At 42.1% G+C, this 22,418-nt stretch overlaps 1 protein-coding gene across 1 annotated transcript in view; it reads right to left on the bottom strand.

Moving 5' to 3' along the window:
• TBC1D8 (TBC1 domain family member 8) overlaps nt 1–14,627 on the bottom strand; it is a 49,233-nt gene extending 34,606 nt beyond the window's left edge. Inside the window, exons 1-2 of the mRNA XM_053970736.1 lie at nt 14,480–14,627; nt 413–523 (exon numbers count right to left, since the gene is read on the bottom strand). Coding sequence (XP_053826711.1) covers nt 413–523; nt 14,480–14,606 — 238 coding nt within the window. The 5' untranslated portion in view covers nt 14,607–14,627. The remainder of the gene's footprint in view (nt 1–412; nt 524–14,479) is intronic.
• Nucleotides 14,628–22,418: the final 7,791 nt, after the last annotated feature.

The raw sequence follows: 22,418 nt of genomic DNA, 5'->3' as shown, positions 1-22,418 counted from the left end.
TAGCAAAGTGTGTGAAGACATTTCACAGTAAGGAAGTGAAAGACTAGGCTGGTGAAAGCCCAGACTAAGTAGCTTCTTGCTGTAAGGGATGACCACTGCCATATGAAAAGACATGCACAGGAACAGAACCACACTACTTTGCAACACAGAAAATGAAAGCAGCAAACCACCCACAGCTAAACAAGTTTTCCATTGAAACTTGATGCTCCTAGGTAACACTTTATCAGTGATTTTAACCAGAGGTTAATTTGTATGTTAAACAAGCTTTCCACACACGCACAACTAGCTGGGGTTACCTTGAGCTTCCTGGACATGCAGACACTGACCATGCTCAGAATCGGTTTGGGGTTTTCCATCTGTGACTCACCAATAGCTATGGCCCAGTAAACTTCTGATCCATTCAATAACTCACCACATGCAATGGCAGAGTAAACCTGTGAGCCTGGAACTTGGAGTAAAATTCGAAATGGAGCAACGCGTGCGTTAGAGTCTAACACGGCATCCAGGGCTCCAACCAAGCGACCTGCAAAGAAAAAAGGGGGGGAGAGAGGATTAATGCCAGTTCTCACTTCTGTAGCCTGCAAGCTGTTTCACATTTAAAGCTGTAAAATTAAAATACAGAATGTATTTTAATAATTAAATATTAATAAATAATTAATAATAACAATTCTTCCCCAGTTTTATATTCTAATTTACAGGTGCTCAGAATGCAAAAGGCAAACCAGATTAGAAGATCAAAAGCATACAGAATCCTCTGCATTTCTGGTTTTGCCTCATATATATGTATATAACCACAGAACTGAAGTGGAAAGACCTGAGGGCATCTTAAGAAGTTACTGTTCCAGCCCTGCTCTGAAGTTGGATAAATACACCTATACTGTAAGTGGTGTTTGTCTAACCTGCTGTTCAAAAGCGCCACAATCAAGATACAACAACTTCTCCAGGCAGCCTCTTCCACTACCTTCATTAAATTTCTTAAAAAAAAAAAAAAAAACAAAAAAAAAAAAAAAAAAAACCAACCAACACCAACAAAAACCAACCAAACAAAAAATCAAACAAAACCAAACAAACAAAACACCAAACAAAAACCCTAACAAACAAGTAATCTACCACAATCTTAAATTTTCTTGCTGGAAATTAATCTTGCTCCCTGGAACATGCGGAGTAACTGGCCACAGGCACTTCTGATATTAATGTTCAGCATAATGAAAAAGTAACATCATGGTTTCCCACCCTTTAATGATTTCTCTTTTTCTAAAGAAACCCAAATCACCTCATCTATTCCTTATGACTCATGTTTTTCAAACAGCTCACTGCTCTTGAACTTACACTGGAATGTCTCCAGCTTATCTTTAAGAATGACACTCTCAGCTGGACCTGATGCTCACCACTACTGAATTCTCAGCCACTAGCAGAATGGAAGATCACCTCCTCTATCTTGCATACATACCACTGTATCCAAGAAAGCTTGCAGCAGTATCCCACTGTAAATCAGCACTTGATTTCAATACAGACAAATTCATTTTTAAGAGCTGCAGCAATTGCTGACCCCAAAAAAGACTTTCCAATCTGGAGGACACCTGGAGTTCCTGGAGCTTCTTGCTACCCATTCCCCTAGCAGGCAAAACCAAGCTATCCCTGAAAAAGTTATCTGAATGCCATGATTTGCATATGCAAGCTTGCATATTAAAGTAACTCAGAATTTGCTTATGGTGCTTACAAATAGCAATTCAGGGCAGCTTTATACTCAATTTTCCTGTGCATTCTGCAGAAACACAATCTCCTAAAGAGAGGGATGGCAGAGGGTGAGGAACAGCTTTTCCATGTTTGTTTTATCCCTAGAGTATCTAGTAAGTTTTCTGTAATACTTTTTTTCACTTTGCACATGTAACTTTTTAAACCTGTTGTATTTTTATTTCTTCACCATTAACCCAACACAAAAGGGACTAATCTCCATCTCCAGAAAGTTTGTCAGCCCTTGGCACCACATGCTGGCATTCTCCAGTCCATCACCCAAGTGATTAATGGAAATAATAGAGACCTACAAAGTCCTAATTGCCTTCTCACTTGGATAACAAATGACAGCTAATTAATTTGAGTATAACACAACCAAACAGCATTTCAACCACTTTCTGGTCTAGAAGCTGTAAGAAGCTCACATGGAACAGCATCAATCATCAATAACCTGAGACCAAAGAGAATTACTTTAAATACTTCCTCCTTGCACACACACAAAACAATGATCTTGCTTTCAAAGCCAAGCAGAAGTTGGACACAATATGTCTTAAAACTGTACAGTGAAACATTCTTCAACAGCAGTTTGCTTCTCACTTAAATATGTGACCAGATATTACACTCATCTATTTAAAATGGAGATCTGAATTTGCAGACTGATGACATGTATAATACCTGAAATTGCTACATGCTCTCCTATAACAACAAGAAAAAAGCATAAAAACTAATCCTAGTATAAAAGGTAGCAAATTGGCTGTGCTCACAGAAAACAGTGTGCAGAAAACTTTAGTGTGCAGTCTTCAAAACAGCTGGATTAAAGCCAGTAAGAGAGCATCAAATGATGCAGAGAACAAAAATAGGGTTTAAATTTCAAATTTCAGAAGAATTGAGACACCACAGAAAAGAAACAGAAGAAGACATTTCTGTGCTGTGCATGTTTTCCCCTGATGATAGGCCTATGAGAAAGATTCATTTTCATTTCACTAAAGTCATAGAAAAAAGTCAACTAACAGCAAGTGCTACCAAAATCCCTAGAGAATGCTTAACGAAAATACCTTTTTTTCCTTTCAGAAACCATGAAAAAAATACATGACAGCACAGAAGTAGCTGCAAAGTTTTGCTTTACTAATTCTTAGCCTGTGCAAAATTAATTCCTTTTTCTCTTCCTGAATAACAGACCATAAAACCCAATTCCTCTTCTCACTGTTTACTTCTGCTTACAATTTCAATTTTGCTTACAAACTATTAAAAAGAAACCCATTCCTCCTTCAACTGTACAAACAAATAATCACCTCCCTTTTCTAAACTAGCTAAAATATTAACTCAGGATGACAAAGATTAGCCATAACTAAGTTGCAAATAGAAGAAAAAGAGCGTGGCCATCAGGATACCTGCCAGAATAAAGCCCAGGTGGCCTGGCCCCTCTACGAGCAGTTTGCAAGGAATAGCAACCCCACCCATAAAATCTAAGCCATCCACAGGGTGTCCTGTCCTGTCCCACCTCTGCCAGGAGGGGCTGCAGTGGGGTTGCTGCAGAGGGGACATAAGGGGAGCAAAGGAAAACAACAGCAAGTACTGCTAAAGTTGAGCAAGCGCAAAATGTGGGTCCCATCCCCGTGTTTGGGGGCTCCTTTATTTTTTGGATGAGAGACTGAGAGAGGTAGAGAACAGGGAAAAGAGATTACTAAGAGTGCATTTGCAGAAGCATGAAAAGGATAAACATTAATATATGCACCCGGGCCAATATGGTAATTTTGTTGAAACTGTGGTAGCAAGAAAATAACAAAAACTAATTCATTGGGGGTAACTTTTGCATCATAACATTGAAAAACAACCAACCTAAAGATAGATACCTGAGTGAGGAAACAAACAACAGTACACTGATGCTGAAACCTGTTTTGAAAAATACCCAGCTTGTGAGCAAACATCTTCCTCATAACATGTCCAAACAGTTGGTCCCATGGAAGGGCCTTTTTTTAAAACAGAATCTGTTTAAAAAACAGAAGGGTATCTGGCTAGCAAGATAAATTACATAAAGAGCCTCTGGCTCACATATTGATGCATCAGCTTGCCTTCAGTCAGGGTGATGCAGACCTCTTTCCACATCACTGATGAAAGTGAAACCATTTATACTTTAAGACAGCAATAAATGAAAAGGAAGCAGAAGCAGAAGAGGAAAAGAGAACTGCTACCCTGGTTTTCTTCCCAAAAATCCCTTTTTATTTCTTTTTTTATTTTTATTTTTTTTTTACCCTATATGAGACAAGATTTCTGGGAGGAACTTAAAATTCAGAGTAGCTCTTCCCCTTTAATGAGCCACTTCACCAACTTCTTGTCTGTTTTCTGACCTCCCAAGACACAGAAATATTTCAGGAAAAGCAATTAACCACACAGTAACTGTACTATGGAAAGATGCAGACATGGGTTTACAAAGCCTTCCACAAAAGACCACTGACAGAACATTGCAGGCTCCTCAAAAGGTGCAAGTTTCTTCATGCAGAAGGAATATTTTTAGGCTAAAATTCACATGCAAATGTCTGGTGTAATATGCATACTTTTGACACATATGGAGAAGACAGGAGAAGTGGAAAGACACTTTTCTACTGAAATTATATACTTCTCAATAAATCTAAACACTTCAGCTGGAAGCTAGATTTCAGACAGAGGCAATATCTATCTATATGTTTCAGAAGTAAATTTATAAAACATATCTGGAAAACTCACTAGAAATCGCATGCTTTACTTGGTAGTTTTTATTTCACTGAAACATCTACTTTCATGCATATCTGGTTGTTTGAGTAAAGAAAAAGGGATACCTTTAAGTAAAACAAGCCTGTTTTACTTCCAATTACACATATATTTATATCAAATGTACATGCATACTATGGATACAATACAAGAAATAAATTGAAGTATAAAATTAGCAAGAAACAATTTCAAATTCTACAATAGGTAGGTACTGTCTCTCCTTTACAGAGGTTAACCTGTAACCAAATAGAACACAATCAGGACATCCTGCACTATGAATTTGCTGAGCATTTCTTCACACACATAAAAAAAAATTAATCAACAATATTTCTATAAGAATCAGGTTCTCAAATGAACTATCAGAATTGCACTACTCTTCATCTTTGAAGATACGGTTTCTTTCCCCACATAAAGATAAAAGATCCCATTACAATTTCTCTTGTGTCATATTTTCATCGAGGCAAAGGAACATGTTTACAGTAAGTTAACTTTACATCAACTTCTACTAAATGTTCCATATCTTTCAAACTAAAGAATGCAGGCTCCTTTCCTGAATCTCTGTTAACCATGCACATGGGATTTCTAAAATCGTTTTAAACTTCCAAGACATGGGGCAGAGGGTGAGTAAAGCTGAACTCAAACTAGAAACTCAAACTGAAAAACTATCTGTTATTTCCATCTTTTATGACAATGTTCAAGAGGCAGTCCAAGACACCCTCTCTACATACAGCAACATGATTTCTACCTACCTCCATCATATATTAAAGGCCTCAAAGGGAAATTTTTGAGAACTACTCAAAAATGGGGTGGCCACTTCAGCAGCTAAACCATGCTGCAAGGCAGAGGCACTTAGGAGTCTGGGACTAATAAGTTAATAAAACCCTCCCAAAAAAATAAAACAAAAAGGGAAAAGGTCAAAGCTGCCACTGTTTTTTTGGTTTTTTGTTTGTTTTGGTTTTTTTTTTTTTGGTGGGGAAGAGGGAGGCACTGGGAAAAGAGGGACAAGGAGAAGAAAAAAAGGAGATTTAAATCTAAGTGACAAGGAAGCCTGCGGTGCCCCAACACTCAGCATTGTTACCCTTTCAGTTCTACTTGGTTTTTAAGTAAGACATTTAGTCACCACAGCCAGGATCTTTTGATTAACATGAACTCATCCATCCATTACAAAATGGGGAATAAAAGCCAATGTACTTCAAAGAAGCAATTACATGCGGTACGTGCAATTGGTCAGTAAGAAATTCTGATGGCACTTTTGAAATCTGAGGAACAGGGGGTCAGATGCACAGAGACACCTGTTCCCACACAGCCCTGAACTTCCCAAATCAAGCACTTACACCCTCCCTGCCAAAATGAAAGGGGTGACAGAGAAGACAGAGTCCAGCCTGCGTCTCTAGCATCCTGGGGAACATCTTTAGTCACTGTACAAACAAACTGACTGCTGCAGAAGCTTGAAGCAGAGAGAAAACCGTCCTTCCATTTCTCCTAAGTCTACTTCGGAAAAAAAAAAATACTTGAGATTTCCACTGCACCTGAGACCAGTTTAGCTGGACAGATATGCAACAATGCCTGACTTAAGAGCATCTGCCAAATCTAGCCCTTCCAAGAAAACCGGCACAGGACTATTGTTGGGAGTTCTGGATGCTGAGAATTTTAGACTTTCTGTACAGACAGACTCTGACTCCCAGGAGAGCACTGCATAGGACCTGAGGCTGTGGAACAGGCTTCCAAAATTGATTGATAGCACTGCACTACAGGTGTGTAGTTGGTTATAAGAATGTAATATCACAGGGTAGAAAACGTAAGAGTTTGGGGTTTTAGAATATAGTAATAAATATGAAGCAAGATGGAAGTTTTAGGGCAGAGGCCTAAAACCACCATACAAGGACCCAAACCAATATGTTCAGTGACTCCACAGCTGAGGTTTCTCTCAGCTGCAGGCACCTGGCACTTCCAAAGTCAAGAAAATTATGGCACCACACAGTCTCTATGGACTGCAGTGACTGATCTGCAGCAACATGAAAAAGAGCACTTGGTGGCTGCACTCACTCATATCATGCCAAAGCCATGTTTTAAGTACTCATACCCTCTTTTTTTTTCAGTCAGACTAGGTTATTTTTGTAAGACAAAACCAGCAAATTGGGGTATTTACAATTACAGTCATAGAGCAGAATTGCTCCAGTGCAAAACCACAAAGGAAAAACCATGCCTTCAAATTCATCCTTGGGAGCTCACTGCTGCTTGCTACATCTGCTCCACCAGAGAAAGGGGGGGGGGGGGGGGGCAGAAAGAAAAATAAGCCCAGTAGTCTGAAAAAAGCTGTACTCTTACTGGAAAGGAGAAAACTCTTCCAGGAAGTAGAAGGAGCTAACAGTACAGGTTGCTTCCCAGTGGCTGCTGTTTTACAAGGAAAGTTAACAGCTACAAGAATCACTCTAAGGTGCTTAGGCATGTGAACTGGGAGAAAAGAACAAATCAAACAATTCACATGATCATAAAAATAAAGGTTTTGGTTTTTTTTTAAGGACAGTGAAATTGAACTAACAGCTTCAATAAAGCAGAATTAATCTTGGCTTTTTGAGGCAGAGAAGCACTTCATACCCTGAATCCTAATTATACTTCTCCACACAGCTTCCTCTATCCTGCAATGATTTGCAAACAATTAAGTGTCTCAGAAGACCCATGGTGGACAGCAACTAGCCATGCTAGAGGAGGCAAAAGAACTGCCTGAAGGACAGCCCACCACCAGGCAGAACACAGGGTGGGACACATGGATGTACCCATTCCCTTCCCCCTGCCATCCCTGGGCTCCAGCTGGAACAGAAACCTGCTTTTCACACCAGCTAGGATAAGATCAGCCTGGCAAAAGGGCACTCCTGGGACAGCACCAAATAGCACAGATTGCTTGCCTGGCTCTGCAAAGCATCTCAGAAGCTCTTGCTAGGACCAATGTCCTTGCTGAGAGAGGGATGGGAGGACCATGAAGCTGATTCTTATCAGGCCTCAACCAGCCCACCATGCAGGAGCCCTAACTTGTGACCATGACCCCATGGGTGGCCCAAAGCAAGACCCAGGGCTGAGATGCAATGAGGACCACTGCAGCCTCTATCCTCACCTCTGACAGCCCACCTAGAGAGTGCCAGGCCCTGGGCATTCCAGGCTAAGGTGGAAGCTTTGGAGCTGCACCAAGGTAGGATACAGCCCAGGGCAGCAGTCATTAAGCTACTGTTGGCCAGTGATGGCCCCCAGCATAAATGATTTGGGACATCTCTAGATCTTTCATATTGTTTGATTTCTCTAAAAGTTCAAAACTCAGATGTTTAGCGGGTTGTTGATTTCACTCAGGCTATCCTAAAATCCATGTTTTTGCTGGATAATAACACCATCAGTTACGCAAAGCTGCTAATAATAACAGCTTAATGCAACCGCACTTTGTTGAATTTTGCAAAATTGTATAAACAGGTTTTGATACAGTACAGTACCCATTCAAAAGTATTTATTACACCTCTACCACGAGAAAAAAAGAGTTGCAAAACTTATTCGGGTAAGTACATAAGAAAAAAGGATGAAGGAGGACTCCTCCAACGGCTGTAGGAAGGCTCTGTTTCCTTTAAAACGATAAGGGCTCACCACACTGAAAGATAAGTACAGGCAACATTAGATTTCAGCATAAAGACCTAATGCTCCAAGTGTTTATTCACCCAGGAAAATACCCAACATCCAAACCCTTAGATTACTTCTAGCATAGACCTTGCCAGATCAAACACTGCCACTGGGTAAATTGGTTTCTGTTGAATTGGGACTTTTTTCAACATGGTATGTAGAAACAAATTGCAACAAAATACTTAATCATTATGCCTAGGTCCCAGTGCTCTGGAGGGAAGGTGGACATGAGAAATGTGGGGAGTTCACGCATTTCACTGAGGGGGTTGGTGTCCCATGGTCCTCATGACTCCCATATCCCTGGATGTGATGCTAAGTGCTCGTGTCAGACCACCACGTGCAGAGGGAGAGACCACACAGGAGGAAGAAGTGAGATGAATTATGAACTGTCCTGGAATGGTGGAAATGGCATCCCCACCCTGGAGCACCGATTATTTCTCCCCAGCACAGCTTCCCCACAGGCTGTTTCCCCAGGTGGGCATGCTGCCATGGCAAAGCACTCACAGCTGCTTATCTCAGTCCTCTGCCATCAGTCCAGTCCAAGCCAAGCCTATTTTTATAGCCCTGAAGGCCACTGAGCCAAATGCTTTGGTTCTCATGTTACAAGCAAAAATACCTGAAACTGTTTTCCACATGAAAATGGACAAGAAGATGGGATATATCAGTTGCTGCTGCAGCCCTGTAAATTATTCAGACATGCACCACTACTCGGGGGAATATAAAAAAGTCTCTTTTTTAGTGAGTGCTGTACATAATGCTGAATAGACCAAACTAGTGCTACATTAACTCTGCCACACTGACATGCTCATTTATTTTATAGGGAAGACATTTTTTCCTACAAGGGTGGTAAGACACTGAATCAGGTTACCCAGAGGATGCCCTATGCTGGAAGTGTTGAAGGCCAGGCTGGATGGGGCTCTGAGCAACCTGGTCCAGTGGGAGCAGTCCCTGCCCACGGCAGGGGGGCTGGAACTAGATGGTCATTAAGATCCTTCCAGCCCAAATCATTCTAGAATTTTTCTGCCTTTTTCTGTGCCATTTGGTCTCCACATCATGAAAATAAAAAGCCACTGTGGTGTTTACTGGGTTAGTCTTGCACAAGGTGGTGGTCAGTCCCTGTGCAGACACAACCCTCCTTTCCAAGCACAGGTACTTCCTAAGTGCTTTAACATTAGCACTTAACACACTGCTAACATTTCAACACAAGCACTTGCTTTTCACCTTAGCCATCTCAGCACCACTGTAGTGCTCAGGAGCAGGTAACTCATCCCAGAAAGGCAGGCAGAGGGGGCCAGAGTGGAACACACAGTTCAGGGGGGTCAGAGGTCAGAACTGGGGTGCCCAGCTTTGCAGGAAGTAGCTTGGCACCCTGCTCCTATCCTTCCTTCCAGCTCATGCCTCTTGGCCAAACACTGTAACAGAGAAGCCATCCTCTTGGGAAAGTGCTTCTAAGTATGTATTCTCCTAAAAAAAATGTTATAGTAAAATAAAGAGAGGAAAAAGGGGAAAAAAAAAAACCTGCTGATCTGAATTCCAGTTGTGGGCAAGGCTAGATAATGTTTTGACAAAAGTCCAAGCTTTCAATAAAGTATGCATATTTTTCTTTCTCCTGTGCAAGGCTTCAGAGAACTGTTCCTTAAGGAAAAAAAGCCATGAGTACTGACAGTAACCATTACTGATATGCTTCATTAACATCAGTATTCTGGCATCTTCCTCTCCTCAAACTGCTTAATTTAAAATGAAAGTGTTCTGTTGGGTTTGGGGTTTTTTTAATTTGTGCTCAGATTGAGCCTAACTTATTTTGGTATCCAGAACATATATTAAGACAAAAAGGAACATTTTTTTGAAAATTGTATTGGGATAGGCCTTTTAATATGATTCTATTAATATGCTACTCATTTCGCCTTTTGCCCCTCCAGAAAGTAAAAAAATACTATAGGGATATAATACCACTTCTCATTCGCATTCCCTAATAAAAATCCAAGTCTTCATGTATTTCAGACCCTCTTCTGCTACAATGTAATGAACAGGGGCAATCTGAGTTGCAGGAATCTTCATCCACTGTGGTCCTCTTACTGCCTTTCCCAGAAACAGACTCCATTATGAAATTATTTACTTCAGACCTTGGGAGATGCGCAGGGCCACTAAAAGCTGAGCTATTGACAATGATTACAAGACTGCTTGGACAGTACAGTATGAAAGGGCAGCAAAAGAGCCTTTAATTTTTAATTTCCAGAAAAAATTTCCAGAGCTTATCAGTAACCATTTCTCTGTATGCCTTAACAAGCAAAGGGAAAATAAGGAAGAAAGGTCGTATCACACAAACTAGTCAGTTCTCCACGGACAACCAAAAGGTACTTGGTAGATGAGTTCAAAAGCTATTGCCCTGTAAGAACTTTATTTAAAAGAAAAAGTTAAATCCTAAGATGGAACTTGGAAATGTATTTACAATGCCTAACACATTTATATTTATTAAAGCAATAATAAGGTTTAGATTAATATACAGATGATGCTTTTTTCTGCCAGTCTATTATACTTAAAGTTGTGAACCAAAAAACTTTGTAAGAGCTGAAAAATAAATTAATTTCCTTTTAAAATGTTTGTCCTCTGCAAGTTGTAAATAACGCAAAACTATATCCAGCTTGGAAAGTGCCCTGAGCTGAAAATGGAAGCTAAAAGAAGAGTAGAGAAAAATATCATAGCTAAATTAATAACATAGGTAAAACAGGAACAAAACATTATCTTTTATTGATCTACTTCAAGCAAGAAGTTAAAGGAGCACTGTATCGCAACCAGAGAAAAGCTGCTTGAAACAAGAGTTCATTTTAAGGTCTTATTTAACTTCATTTATAAAAGGAAAGATTCACAAGTGTTGCTAAGTGGGTTTTTATATGCTAAGAGTGTGCAATGTGAAGTACTGTATAAACAAAAACTGCAACACTAGCTGCTTGGGAAGAGTGAAAGACTACTCTCAGTCCAGCACTCGTGATAAAATCCTTCCCAACATATACCAGAATAAGCAGTTTTGCTGTCAAAATGCAGAAAACTAGTCAAAGAGGAAGGTGCTTGAAGATTTCAACATCCCTTCCTAAAAATTAAAGTAGTGATTCAATTAAAGGCTAAACCATCTTGCAGTATTTACCACAAGGCATTTGACAGTATTTTTTACTACTGTCATATCAAGCTTATCATTAATATGTAACCTCAGAGCCAAAGACATCAGTAAGTATTAAATCTGACTAACTTTGATCTGTTAATCATGGCTACATCACAAATCTTTTTCTGTAGGGATCACTACAGTGCTCTCCAATTAGGCAAAGATAACCCTAAAATCAAAAGACATTGATGAGCTAAATAATTGTTTTAATCTATAACTTAAAAGTAGTCATTAGTTTAAAAATTACAATTCAGATTTTTAAAGTATTTCTAAACATTTTCCATTTTCTTATTAAGTCTCTGATCCAGCAGAGCTGTCAAGCACAAATCCAGGTAAAGTAGCAAGTTAAACATTTACTTGAAAAAGCATATCCCTAAGGAAGACAGAAACCAGAATGAGATTGGTCAAGTAATAAAGAGTTAAATACAACCCCCATCACTGTTTGTACCCTCTGTTTGCAAGCCCATTGTGCATTTGAGAACTGCCCTAGGACATAAATTAAATAACAGTAGGAAACATCACTTACAAATATCTGCTCAGTGTCTGACACAAAAAAACACAGATATGGGAAAAAAAACCCACTTTTGTGCAAGAGACCATCTTTAGTCCATTCTTCAAGAATTAAATCCACATAAAATACACCCTCCAGCTGTGCTTACTCTTACCTAATAGCTAAAATGCCCTGGTAAGAACAAAGAAGTGTCCTAAGAAAGAAAGGCAGGCAAATATGAGAATTGGACTATATAAAACAGATGTCCTCACACAGGTTCAGTGCAAATACCATGTTGTGTCAACACGCACAAAGACAACTCAGGCATCGCACCCTTCAACTCTGCTGAAAGCAAATTATGTTACAAGTCAGCTGCTCCATCTATACTCTATGAAATCTAATATTCTGAGAGTTTTGTTCTGCTGATCCTACATAGGTTCTAACACAGCCTCAGGATATGCAGCCTCCTCCTCCCCGCAGGAGTTACGAGATTCTCTTCTACTGCGGCACCTGCTCTCATGCACCGAATCTTCACATCTTTGAAACGTCTTCCTTTTCATAAAATGTAACTGCAATTGGCCAGGGATCAAGGTATTAAAGAGAAAACAGATCTGGATATTGTTCTTACTTAAGTTTTGCTTCCCCAGTAAAACAAACAAAAACTTCGAGCTTTTGGCTTTACCACGTGGTAAACCATACTCTGAAATATGGCAGAGCTTTACTACCCTTCTGCCAGTTTGGAAAAGACAGGTACTAATTAAGTGTCTCTAGAGTCACGTTAAGCAAGAATCAGGAGGTAAGGTTTGCACTGAAAGCAAACACCAGCAAAGCTTTGCTGTTTCTCAGTACCCATCTCCATTTCCTTCATTGCAAGTAAAAACTGTGAAAAAAAATTACACTATCTAACCCCAGCCATATCTAATGCTCCATAACTCTTGCATTTTGGTTTTAGGACTCAAATTCCTAAGCCCTTTTAAATACAAATGTTTCCAAATGGTTTAAGAAACTGTCAGAATCTGCAGTTCCCTTGGAAAATGTGCAAGACAGGAGCAGCTTTCCTTTGCCAGCCAGAAGAGATTTGAACAAGCCTGTGCACCGTAGATTCAGCAAAATGATTCACCTGAAACTTAACCAGAGAGAAAAGCAGTTTGTTTGGTTTAAGCTTGTAAATTTCTGTAGTGAAAAGCTCAGGCGCAAGGCACTAACATTTGTGAAACTGAACCTCATGATTGTCCTGGACCTAAATCAAGCAGCTGTAAACAGCTATTTTTAACTCTGAAAATTAATCCACATCGTCTTTACTGTCACAAAAAGAGCGGCCTGACTTCCAAACAGGCAGGCAGAAGAAAACAGGAGGTTAAGCGTTTTAACTCGCTAGCAAAACTTCCATTTCATTAGTGACACATTGATAGCATGCAATCTACCAAGCCACAGTTCAAGTTTTGTGCACTTTATGGACAGGTAGGATAAGCTCCGATTAAAAAAGGCAACAATGCAGAAAGCAGTATTATCAAATGGCAAGGGTAAAAAAGTTCAGGAAAAAAAAGGTTTTAATAAAATAAATACGGAATGTGGTAATGCAGCTCCTTAAGCTCCATAGAAAATACCAATTTTGAAAATACCTGACAATTCTTTCAAATATATAAGCTACCATTAAAAATTCTCACTTTATAATATTCAAAACAGCCTCGTTTGCTTTTAAGTAAGAACTACACTGTTAAACTATATTAATCCTCCAAAGCATTGTTTATTTGAATTCAGTTGTTGCTGTCTTTGAACCAAAAGTTTGGCCCAAATTCCCTACACTACAACGTCAGTGCAAGCCGAACACATCATTCTCGCTGGAGTTATTCACGGATCCACACTGTTACGAGGGTAGAACGTGATCCTTCTCCGTGCATATCCTTCACTACACGTATCTGGAGTGCCGGATCTACAGCCACCATAACCCGTAGTAAAATTAATACAAAAAATAAGACAGAATGCACTTTATCACAACACTGAATTCAAAACCCCCGCCCCGTAATGCCGTGTATCGTCCAAAAGCCAGGAGTCCTACACGTACTTATATAGCTCTCGTTAAAGAAAGGGGAGGCGAGCCGCAGGTCGCGGACGGTCCCGGAGGGGCACGGGTACCACATCCCACTGGGTGCCCCCGGCATCCCTCCACCTCTCACCGCCGGCCCCAGGGACCTCCGCCGAGTCCCGCGGGCTGCAGCCCTCGGCGGCTCTTCCCAGCTGCATCCTCCGGCCACGGACCCCGGCTCTGCACCTCCTGACGGGCTCCGCGCCCGCCCTTAGTCACGCCGATTAACCCATCGGGAGGGGAGAGCGGGGAAGTAACAATAAAAGTGTCTTCAGCTGCGCTCAAGGCTACAGAAACGCGAAGCTGCTCCCCAGGCAACTCGTGGGGAGCCGGGGCGACCCCCACCTCCCGGCCGGCGGCTGCCTCCGCTCCGCCCGCGGCGGGGGACCCGCGGCGCCCCGCGCTATCGCCGAGCCGGGCCGGGCCACCCGAGCACGGCCCGAACAAAGAGGCCGCTCCCGCTTCCCGCAGCCCGACCCGCCGGCGGGTGCCCGGCGCGGCCAAGTTCCCGTGGGGCAAATGCAGGGGGGATCTGCCACCCGGCCCGGCCCGGCCCGGCCCGGCCCAGCCCGGCGCCCCGCGGAACCCCCGCGCCACCAGGTACCCGTGAAGCGGCCGCCACCGTCTCCGTGGCCCCGACGCCGCTGCAGGATGAAGTAGCCGCTGCTCTTCTGCGTGACCCACAGCTTGAGGGCGTTCTTCAGCAGCACCTCCTCGGGCTTCAGCCACATCTTCCCCCGGCTCGAAGTCCCGCTCTCTCCCCCCTCCGAGCCCGCCTGCCCCGCACGGCACCGCACCCGGCCGCCCGGGTCACATCGCCCCCCGCGGGCTGCGCGGCGCCGGCTCCGGCTCCCTCGGCGCGGGCCCGGCCGCCGGGGAGGGGCCGAGGGCGGAGCCCGGGCACGGGCCGCCCTTCCCGCGGAGCTGGGGGCTTTGTGCGGCGGGGCCGTGCTGCTCCGCACCGTCGGAGGGGACGGCGGGGCGCTCCGGCTGGAGGGAGGGGGAGTAGGGGGGAGGGACAGGTTCGCCATTTCGGGGGTCCCGTGGTGCCCCGAGCCCCACACAGAGCCCACTGGAGCTCCCGCGGTACCCCGCGGTCCTGGAGGATGCCCTGCCGCCGGGCGGCTCCCGCTGTGTTTTACAGCGGCTGGGTCAGGTCCCCGCACCCCCGGCATGTGCCCCGCAGGTCCCCGCCGCCGAGTCATCAGGAGTGCGGGAAGGAAAGGGTGTCCTGAGCTTGGAGAGAGGCTGGGGGGATGGGGGTGTCTCTGCCTTCCTGTTTCCTTCCAGATCTAAGCCTAAAGCGTGAACCTGCAGCTGCTTTGGTATTTAAAAGCCGATGCTTGAAACCTCGTATTGCAAGGGAAAATTCAGAATCTTACTTTTACAGTTCGGGTTTTTTCTCATTTTAAGAAATAATCTGTCACTGCTTGTGGTTGAGCTGTTGGCAGGATGGTTTCTGAACCTGCACAAATGGTTACTGCTGCAGCACATTATGTTTGTAAACCTCTGACACTGTATTTTACATTTTTATTAATACAGATTGTCAGTAATGAGGGTGGTGAGACATTAGTACAGGTTGCCCAGAGAAGCTGCGGATACCTCATCCCTGCAAGTGTTGAAGGCCACGTTGGATGGAGCTCTGAGTGTGATCTAATAGATGTCCCTGCCCATGGGAGGGGGGTTGGATCTTTAAGGTCCCTCGCAACACAACCCTTTCTATTATTCTGTGATTAAAACATGACCACTGTACTTTCTTTCCGTCACATTCCTTTTCCAGTTAACTACAAATATTAAATAATTACTTTACAATAACTGAATTAGCAGGCTGCAAAACCTCATTCTTCTAGATTAAAGACCTCAGTCACTGTGGATTAAATCACACCTAAATTTCAGCAAAGATCCCTCTAAGTAGAGACTTTTGATTAGGGATAAAGACCTGAGCTTCACTTTCCCAACCTCTGCTTATTGTTACACACGTTGTGTACCAACTTTTTGAAAGGTACCAATGCTGCAGTGCGCTACTTAGCACAGCCAGCAGCAATTATTAGCTGGGAATTGGAAGGTGGCCATGTGGACTACTTTCAAGTTGCCAGTGGGATCATTTTATAGTCAAAATTCTGAATTCAGCTGCAGTTAAGTGAACATTGTGTGATCTGTGTTCTTTGCAATTTCTGTGTGAAGCATCAATTTCATTTCCATACATAGAATAGCAAGCAAGCACTTTGAGCGTATTACTTGTCTGATACAAAAATAAAACTGTCAAAAGGAGAAGATGGACATCCACATAATAATGTATTAAAAATTAATGAGAACTTAAGGAGAAAATACTTTAAATGCTCTTGCAGGATAAGAATAGCTCAGAGATTTCCCCTGCCCCCAAAACTATCCTGAAGACATGTAAGTATTGAAAGTTTAAATTCTTGGAAGTGAGTGAGTGAGTGAAGTGAGATGGTGAATATTTCTTCCCTGTGCAGATACTTGAATATTAATTTCAGTTATTGGTTTTGGGGCTTTTTTTTACATTTAGTCTTGGGTTTTGGGCAGGCTGATTTGAGACATAATTTAGAAGAGAACCAAGCAAGTTGCTGACCCTTGAGGTCCTGTTGAGCTTGAGAGTTAGCAAAAGAGTAAAGCAGTTGAGGCTCCAGTGTCATGCATGCCCGCCTCTGTTACTTACATCCTGAGAAAAGCTTCTCTTGGACCCCACCAACAGTACTTCTTCAGAGCCATGGGCTTTGGAACCACATCCAAGTTGGCCCAACACCTGTTCAATCAAAATGTGATCGCTCATGCTTTTTAAGCAGCTTTTCCAACACATAGAACTGGTGGCAGATAATTAAAAATGAATCTCTGAGAAATGGCTTCAGAGAAGCAAAAGGGGGATGGATGAGATGAGAGAAAACTTATTCAGGATGACAGAATAAAACAAAGCATTTTGTAATATATATTGTAATAAATGCATCATCTACTGAAAGCAGGAGCATCCTTCTTTCCCAATCTGGCATTGGACATGGCAGTCCCTGACATCCTGAGGCACAGCTTCTACTTGAAAACTAGACAGTCTTTGGCAACAGCTAAAATAAGTTTATTTCATTAAGAAAGTCCTACAGTAATGTACTGACTATTTTCACAGCCAGTATTGGAACAGGATTTGGATGATCTGAGGATCTTCTGAAGTGTCCAGTGAATAAATAGTTTTTAAATGCTGGTGTCTAGAGAGGTACATAAAACCAGGGAGAATGGGAATCTCTTGATTATGAGACAAAAACCAGAGTGCTGTGAGAAGTTTCATACCTTTTTATTTATTCTCTGATAAAGTCTAGAAAAGATAGGACTGTCATACTCAATTGCTTGAAGGTACTTAAGGTTACTAGACTGAAGAAAAACAGCTTTAAAAAATAAGGATGTATTTGAAAGGAAAGAACAGAAAGAAAATGAAGTTTCTGGCCTTTTATCACCCTTAGCACACACTCTGAAATTACTGTGTTTGTGTTATTTATGATGCTATGTGGCTTTCTTAAATTTCAGTACTAGTAGCACAAGGCAGTCTGCCATTCAGATTATGCTGGAGCATCAGTCATACCCAGAATAAACTGCAGAGATTCTGAGCATCCATGAAATAGAGTATAGACAGCATAGGGAACAGTCACAGAGAAAACTTTGCTTTTCCTTCTTGCCTTTGTCACTGACTGCCTTCCCAGCTCTAGTCATGCCCTTTAACTTCACACGACTTCATCTTTTTCATCCATCAAACAGACATACAATTTTTATTCTGGATGTCACTGAGGTGCTCAAGGAAGGCAAATTCCTCCTGTGCATAAAATGAATGATGGCAGGAAAGAGGCAGCTGTGGTGCTCTGGGCCTCCTGCCTGGCTGGCCCTCTGCAGAGGGTACCAAACCCTCAGAGGGGACTGGCAACACTTGAACAAACTTGGAAGACTGTGAGTGTGCAATGCTCTCGGATAGGCTCCAGGGCTTGCAGGTACATGATTGCAGCTGATGCACATATGGGGTGCCACAAAAACAGGCTGTCCATGCTCCCTCCCTGACCCCTGTCAGGCTTTCTGTAGTGAATGGCTTTAACTAGATAAGCTAGTTGAAAACTTTAATTTATTAATGTGTTTTTGTCTAAGTTAGTTCCTTAGTCATATTGTGACTGCTGGATTTTGGCTATTATTCTACAGGTGCACAGTCCAATAATTTCCATGTTTCCAGTTTTGATTCTTTAACTTGTATGTTTATAAGTGCCTGAAAAACCCTGATCAGTGAGCTGATTCAATTCCCAAGACAGAGTTGCTGAAACTGTCAGATGATCCTGAGTTTGAACATATCAGAGGCAGCAGTGGGTGCAGAGAAATAATGTTTAGGGTGCTAGGGAAATAATACACATTAGTGAATATAACACTGGAAATTCAAACTGTTGGCTAATGCCTCTAGGAAAAAATAACTAAAACATACTTCTTTCAGGGGACAAAAAAAAAAAAAAAAAAAAAAGCACCTCACAGAGATTAATCAACAGCTGCTGTTTTCAACCCTTTATTTTCTGCATCTCCAAAAGTATTCCACTGCAGCTTTAGCTTCCTGTAGACCAGATGACAGTAGGCATCAGTACATTTACTTTCTTTGTGGCATGTCCTCTTGAAGCCATCTGCCAATGCAGAGATTCATAGCCCCTGGGCTGAAGCCCTCTGAGAGCAGGGAAGGGATTTTGCTTAGGAAATGAAGCCACAAGTCTTCAGAGTCACCATACTGAAAAGATTTATCTCCCACCTACACTGAGCAAAGGAGAGATGTAGTGACACATTGGGTCAGTGCCCAGTGGCAGCCCTAAGCCCTCAGCATGCTGCTCCAGGCACTGGCTCACTCTTGAAAGAACTCTCAAGATCCAAAATACCCCACTGCTCAGACTGCCAGGCTTTCCATACAACGTAGGATTATATTTCCTGCATTGGGTAGACAAATCCCCATCACATATCAATATATCATATTGATTTCAGACTACTTCAATATTTGAAAAATGTAGATGTAGTGGAGAAAAGACAAGAACATCAGGAATTATTAAGGGTTAAAGCTGACTTGTGAGCTCACATTGCAGTGCTGTGATATATGTGTAGCTCGGCTGAAAGTGACAACTGAAGTGAAGCACAAAATAGCTGCCTACAAGAACCTGTGTTTTAAATACAAAGAAGATGATGTATTTATTGCATTAAAAAGGTGAATCACTAAATGCATCATGAGAGGTTTGGTTTTTTTTTGCTTTCTTAAAAAAAGGGAAGGTTAGATCAAGTACTAAGCTTACTAAGCAAATCAGATTAATCTGAAAGATTTTTTACTGTGAAGAGCACACCAAGGACCAGACTAGAGGCATTTTAGAAATAGTATAAGATAAATAATTTCATATATGATGGAGTTATTCTGTGATGTTAACTTTCATATATGATGGAGTAACTCTGTGATGATGGAGTTACTCTGTGATGTTAACTCTTGTTCAACAACAAGAAAGATTAGGCAACCAAGCAAGATACCCTCTGCCTTTTAAGCACAGGTAATGACTTTTTTCTCCACAAGAAATCCCCTACAAGAGGGGATTTTTTAAAGATGCTTTGAAAGGCTCTTCTGCAAAGTTTTTTCCTGTCAGACACCCTCCCAGATATTGTGCTGTTGGAATGGAGCCATGTTTGCTTCTCACTCACAGAAAGTCCACTTCAGGTTTGGCAGAGATGAGAGGGCCCAAAGGGAAATCACAGTAGCTCACACGCAGATCCCAAATCCTGGCAGCATGCCTCCATTGAAAAAGAACTGCAAAGACCCCTCCTGCCAGACAGATCAGATCCTGGGAATCTGTAAAAGCAGTTCTTAAGCTTAGATCTTTTGAATAGATTCAAGCACAAGGTTGGTTTTTGTTTGAAAGGGTCACAGAAATGTAGTAGTCAAGGTCTTCTACACCAAGAACTGCTGAGTTTCAGAAACACTGAAACTGCCTGAGCATTCTCAGCTTCGTCTCCAAGTAATTTAATCTTCATTGTCTCTCTCCTGTAATGGCTGGATTGCAAAAGCTAGTTAATGTTTATGGGTCCATATGTTTTTGTCTTCCTGCCTGTTCTAGCAAAGTAACAAAACTATTACAACCTCTAATTAATTCCAGAGGTTTCATTCATTATCTCTGATTAAATTAATGCCTGTGCAATAAAGGAGATATAAGAAGATATAATACACTGTCAGGAGCAAGTGTAATTAATTTACAGTCAACACTGTAAAAACACATTAGAAGTCTTGACTCACAGTTTTGTGCAATAATATTTCCTGGCTTTTTCCCTGTCAATAACTTTATAATATGCATTTTTATATTTCAAGTACCTGCAATAGAACAGCAATATCCAAAATTATTATGTGGCTGATTCCACTTCTTATTTTACTTCCAGCATCACTTCCTCACTTCCAGTTTTAAAACCCACTTCTGCAATTTAGCCCTGTCAAAGCTCTTCTGGGAACCACACAATTACTGTGACACTGGAAAGGTCATCACATTTCAAGATGTGTAACAAATATTTCCTATGAAAACAGCCTCTCTCAGGACATGTGATTAAAGTAATACATACATGTGGTTTAAGGCAGTAAACTCCAGCTGTTTTCTTGTCTCACTAAACTTCCAGTTCTCCAAAACACTGGATGAGAAAAACAATCCCTTAGCCCTTTACTCATAGATAGCAGATCCCTGCAGAGCACACAGGTGATAGAGAGGAAACCAAGACAGGGTCTTCAATGGCCACTGTTTCTCCAAGGGACAGCAGGGGAGTGAGGCCTTGTCTTGCCCTGCCCACTACTTGACACCCTCTCCACCAGCGCTTAATGATGTGTCTGCACTCTGCCAGAGCTCAGTCACACCAGCTTTCTTCCCCAGCTTCAGAAGGTGCAGAAAACCTCTGTTCAGCACAGTGGTAGTGACCCCAGGAAGCTGAGAGGAGATGATGTAGATTGCTTCAGATACGATGGAAAGAAGAAGGTATTTCTCAAGTTACTGCCCAGGATACCCTCCCTGCATATCCTCATCTTCATTCTCAAGATATGGTTATGGGTAGACCCCATCCTCTCAGGATTTTTATATACTACCCAGTTTGACATTGAGATAAGACACTAGAATTATTCTGGTACAAAAGAAGAGGAATGGCCAGCCCTATATAAGAAACTGCATTCCAAGAATATAATTTATTTCTGACTTGGCATAAGTTGCTGCAGTGTAGTGGAAATGGAAGTGTTGGCCCCCTAAAATGCATTTCTGCTCTTTAGGGAGAATGAATCAAGCAGCCAGTGATTTTTCTACTTTTTGTTAGATACAAGAACTTAAACAATAGAGCAAATTAGCAGAGCCAGGAACAAAGGAAGCAGAATCAAAAGCAAAGGTGCAAAGGCTCCATAACTTGTGACAAGGTGAAAAGCCCAGAGCAGAGAGGACAACACTTCTTGAACAGAGGTTGCAACCTGCCCCTTTTCTAATTGCACTTTTCTGTAGAGCAGTGGTGTTTCAGCAGCAATAGCAAATTTCCTTGATAGGAAAAAGGTATTGCTGCCCTAACACACTACCAAAAATGCAGCTGCTGGCATTCACTTATACCAGGCAGTCTCAAAGCCTGAAGTGGAATGGCCAGTGTTAGCTTCTGTTAGCAATAGCTTCCTTGGGCACTGTTTCCTCATCCAAAATTCCCATACTAATTCATCTTCCAAGATCAAAAGTCTTCAGGAGTTCAGCAATACTTCAGTGATTCGGGGAATAAAAATCCCAAACTTAAACCACCTCCAAAAGTATGCCAGCATTGTTTATAGTGCCCCGTCTTGCTTCTGCATGAAGATGGGCAGTGGTTTTTCTATCATAGCTGTCTTTTGCTGTATCTATTTATCCTAGCAAAAAGTATGGCCAAAGAAACTGGAAGAATTTCCATTTTTCTTGGCTGCAGTTGGAACCAGAGGTTCTTGTTGTGGTAACAATTTCCTTTAGGTGCTTACCCTGATCTTCCTTTGATCCCCTGGAATATCAATTTGTGTGGACAGTAAGGCCTTTTAAAATCATGAATTTACGGTGCCTTTTTCTCAGTCAGAGATGCCTCACAAGAGCTGCGTAACAGAAACACATGAAAGCATATCATGCCCCTTGAAGTCATGATGGTCTCTATCCTGCCTGTATGCCACAAGGTCTCACACCATACTCCAAGGGATTTGTCATAACCCTGTGCACAACTGGGACCCTACAACCAGCTTGAAGCTACAAAAAGCTCTACTGTTTTCCATTTTTTGTGAATCCTGTCTGCCTGTCTGGCAGCTGCAGACAGTTGGCACCTTCCACCAAGGGTGGAAGCACCACATTATCACCCAAGTGGCATCAGGGTGAGCGTGCTGGGACTGCTGGTGCTGCCTGTGCTGCCTGTGCTGGGCATGGTAGCGCAGCAGAAGGTGTAGAGAGGAACCACCACTTCTGCTCACCTTCTGAGGATTTCAAAATACCTGTGGAGAGCTTCAGCTGCAGAAGTGGCAAAACTGTGTCGCA

This window comes from Vidua macroura, chromosome 2 (genome assembly GCF_024509145.1).
Source record: "Vidua macroura isolate BioBank_ID:100142 chromosome 2, ASM2450914v1, whole genome shotgun sequence".
In the NCBI taxonomy this organism is placed as follows: domain Eukaryota; kingdom Metazoa; phylum Chordata; class Aves; order Passeriformes; family Viduidae; genus Vidua; species Vidua macroura.
This window is presented reverse-complemented; position numbering and strand designations above follow the sequence as displayed.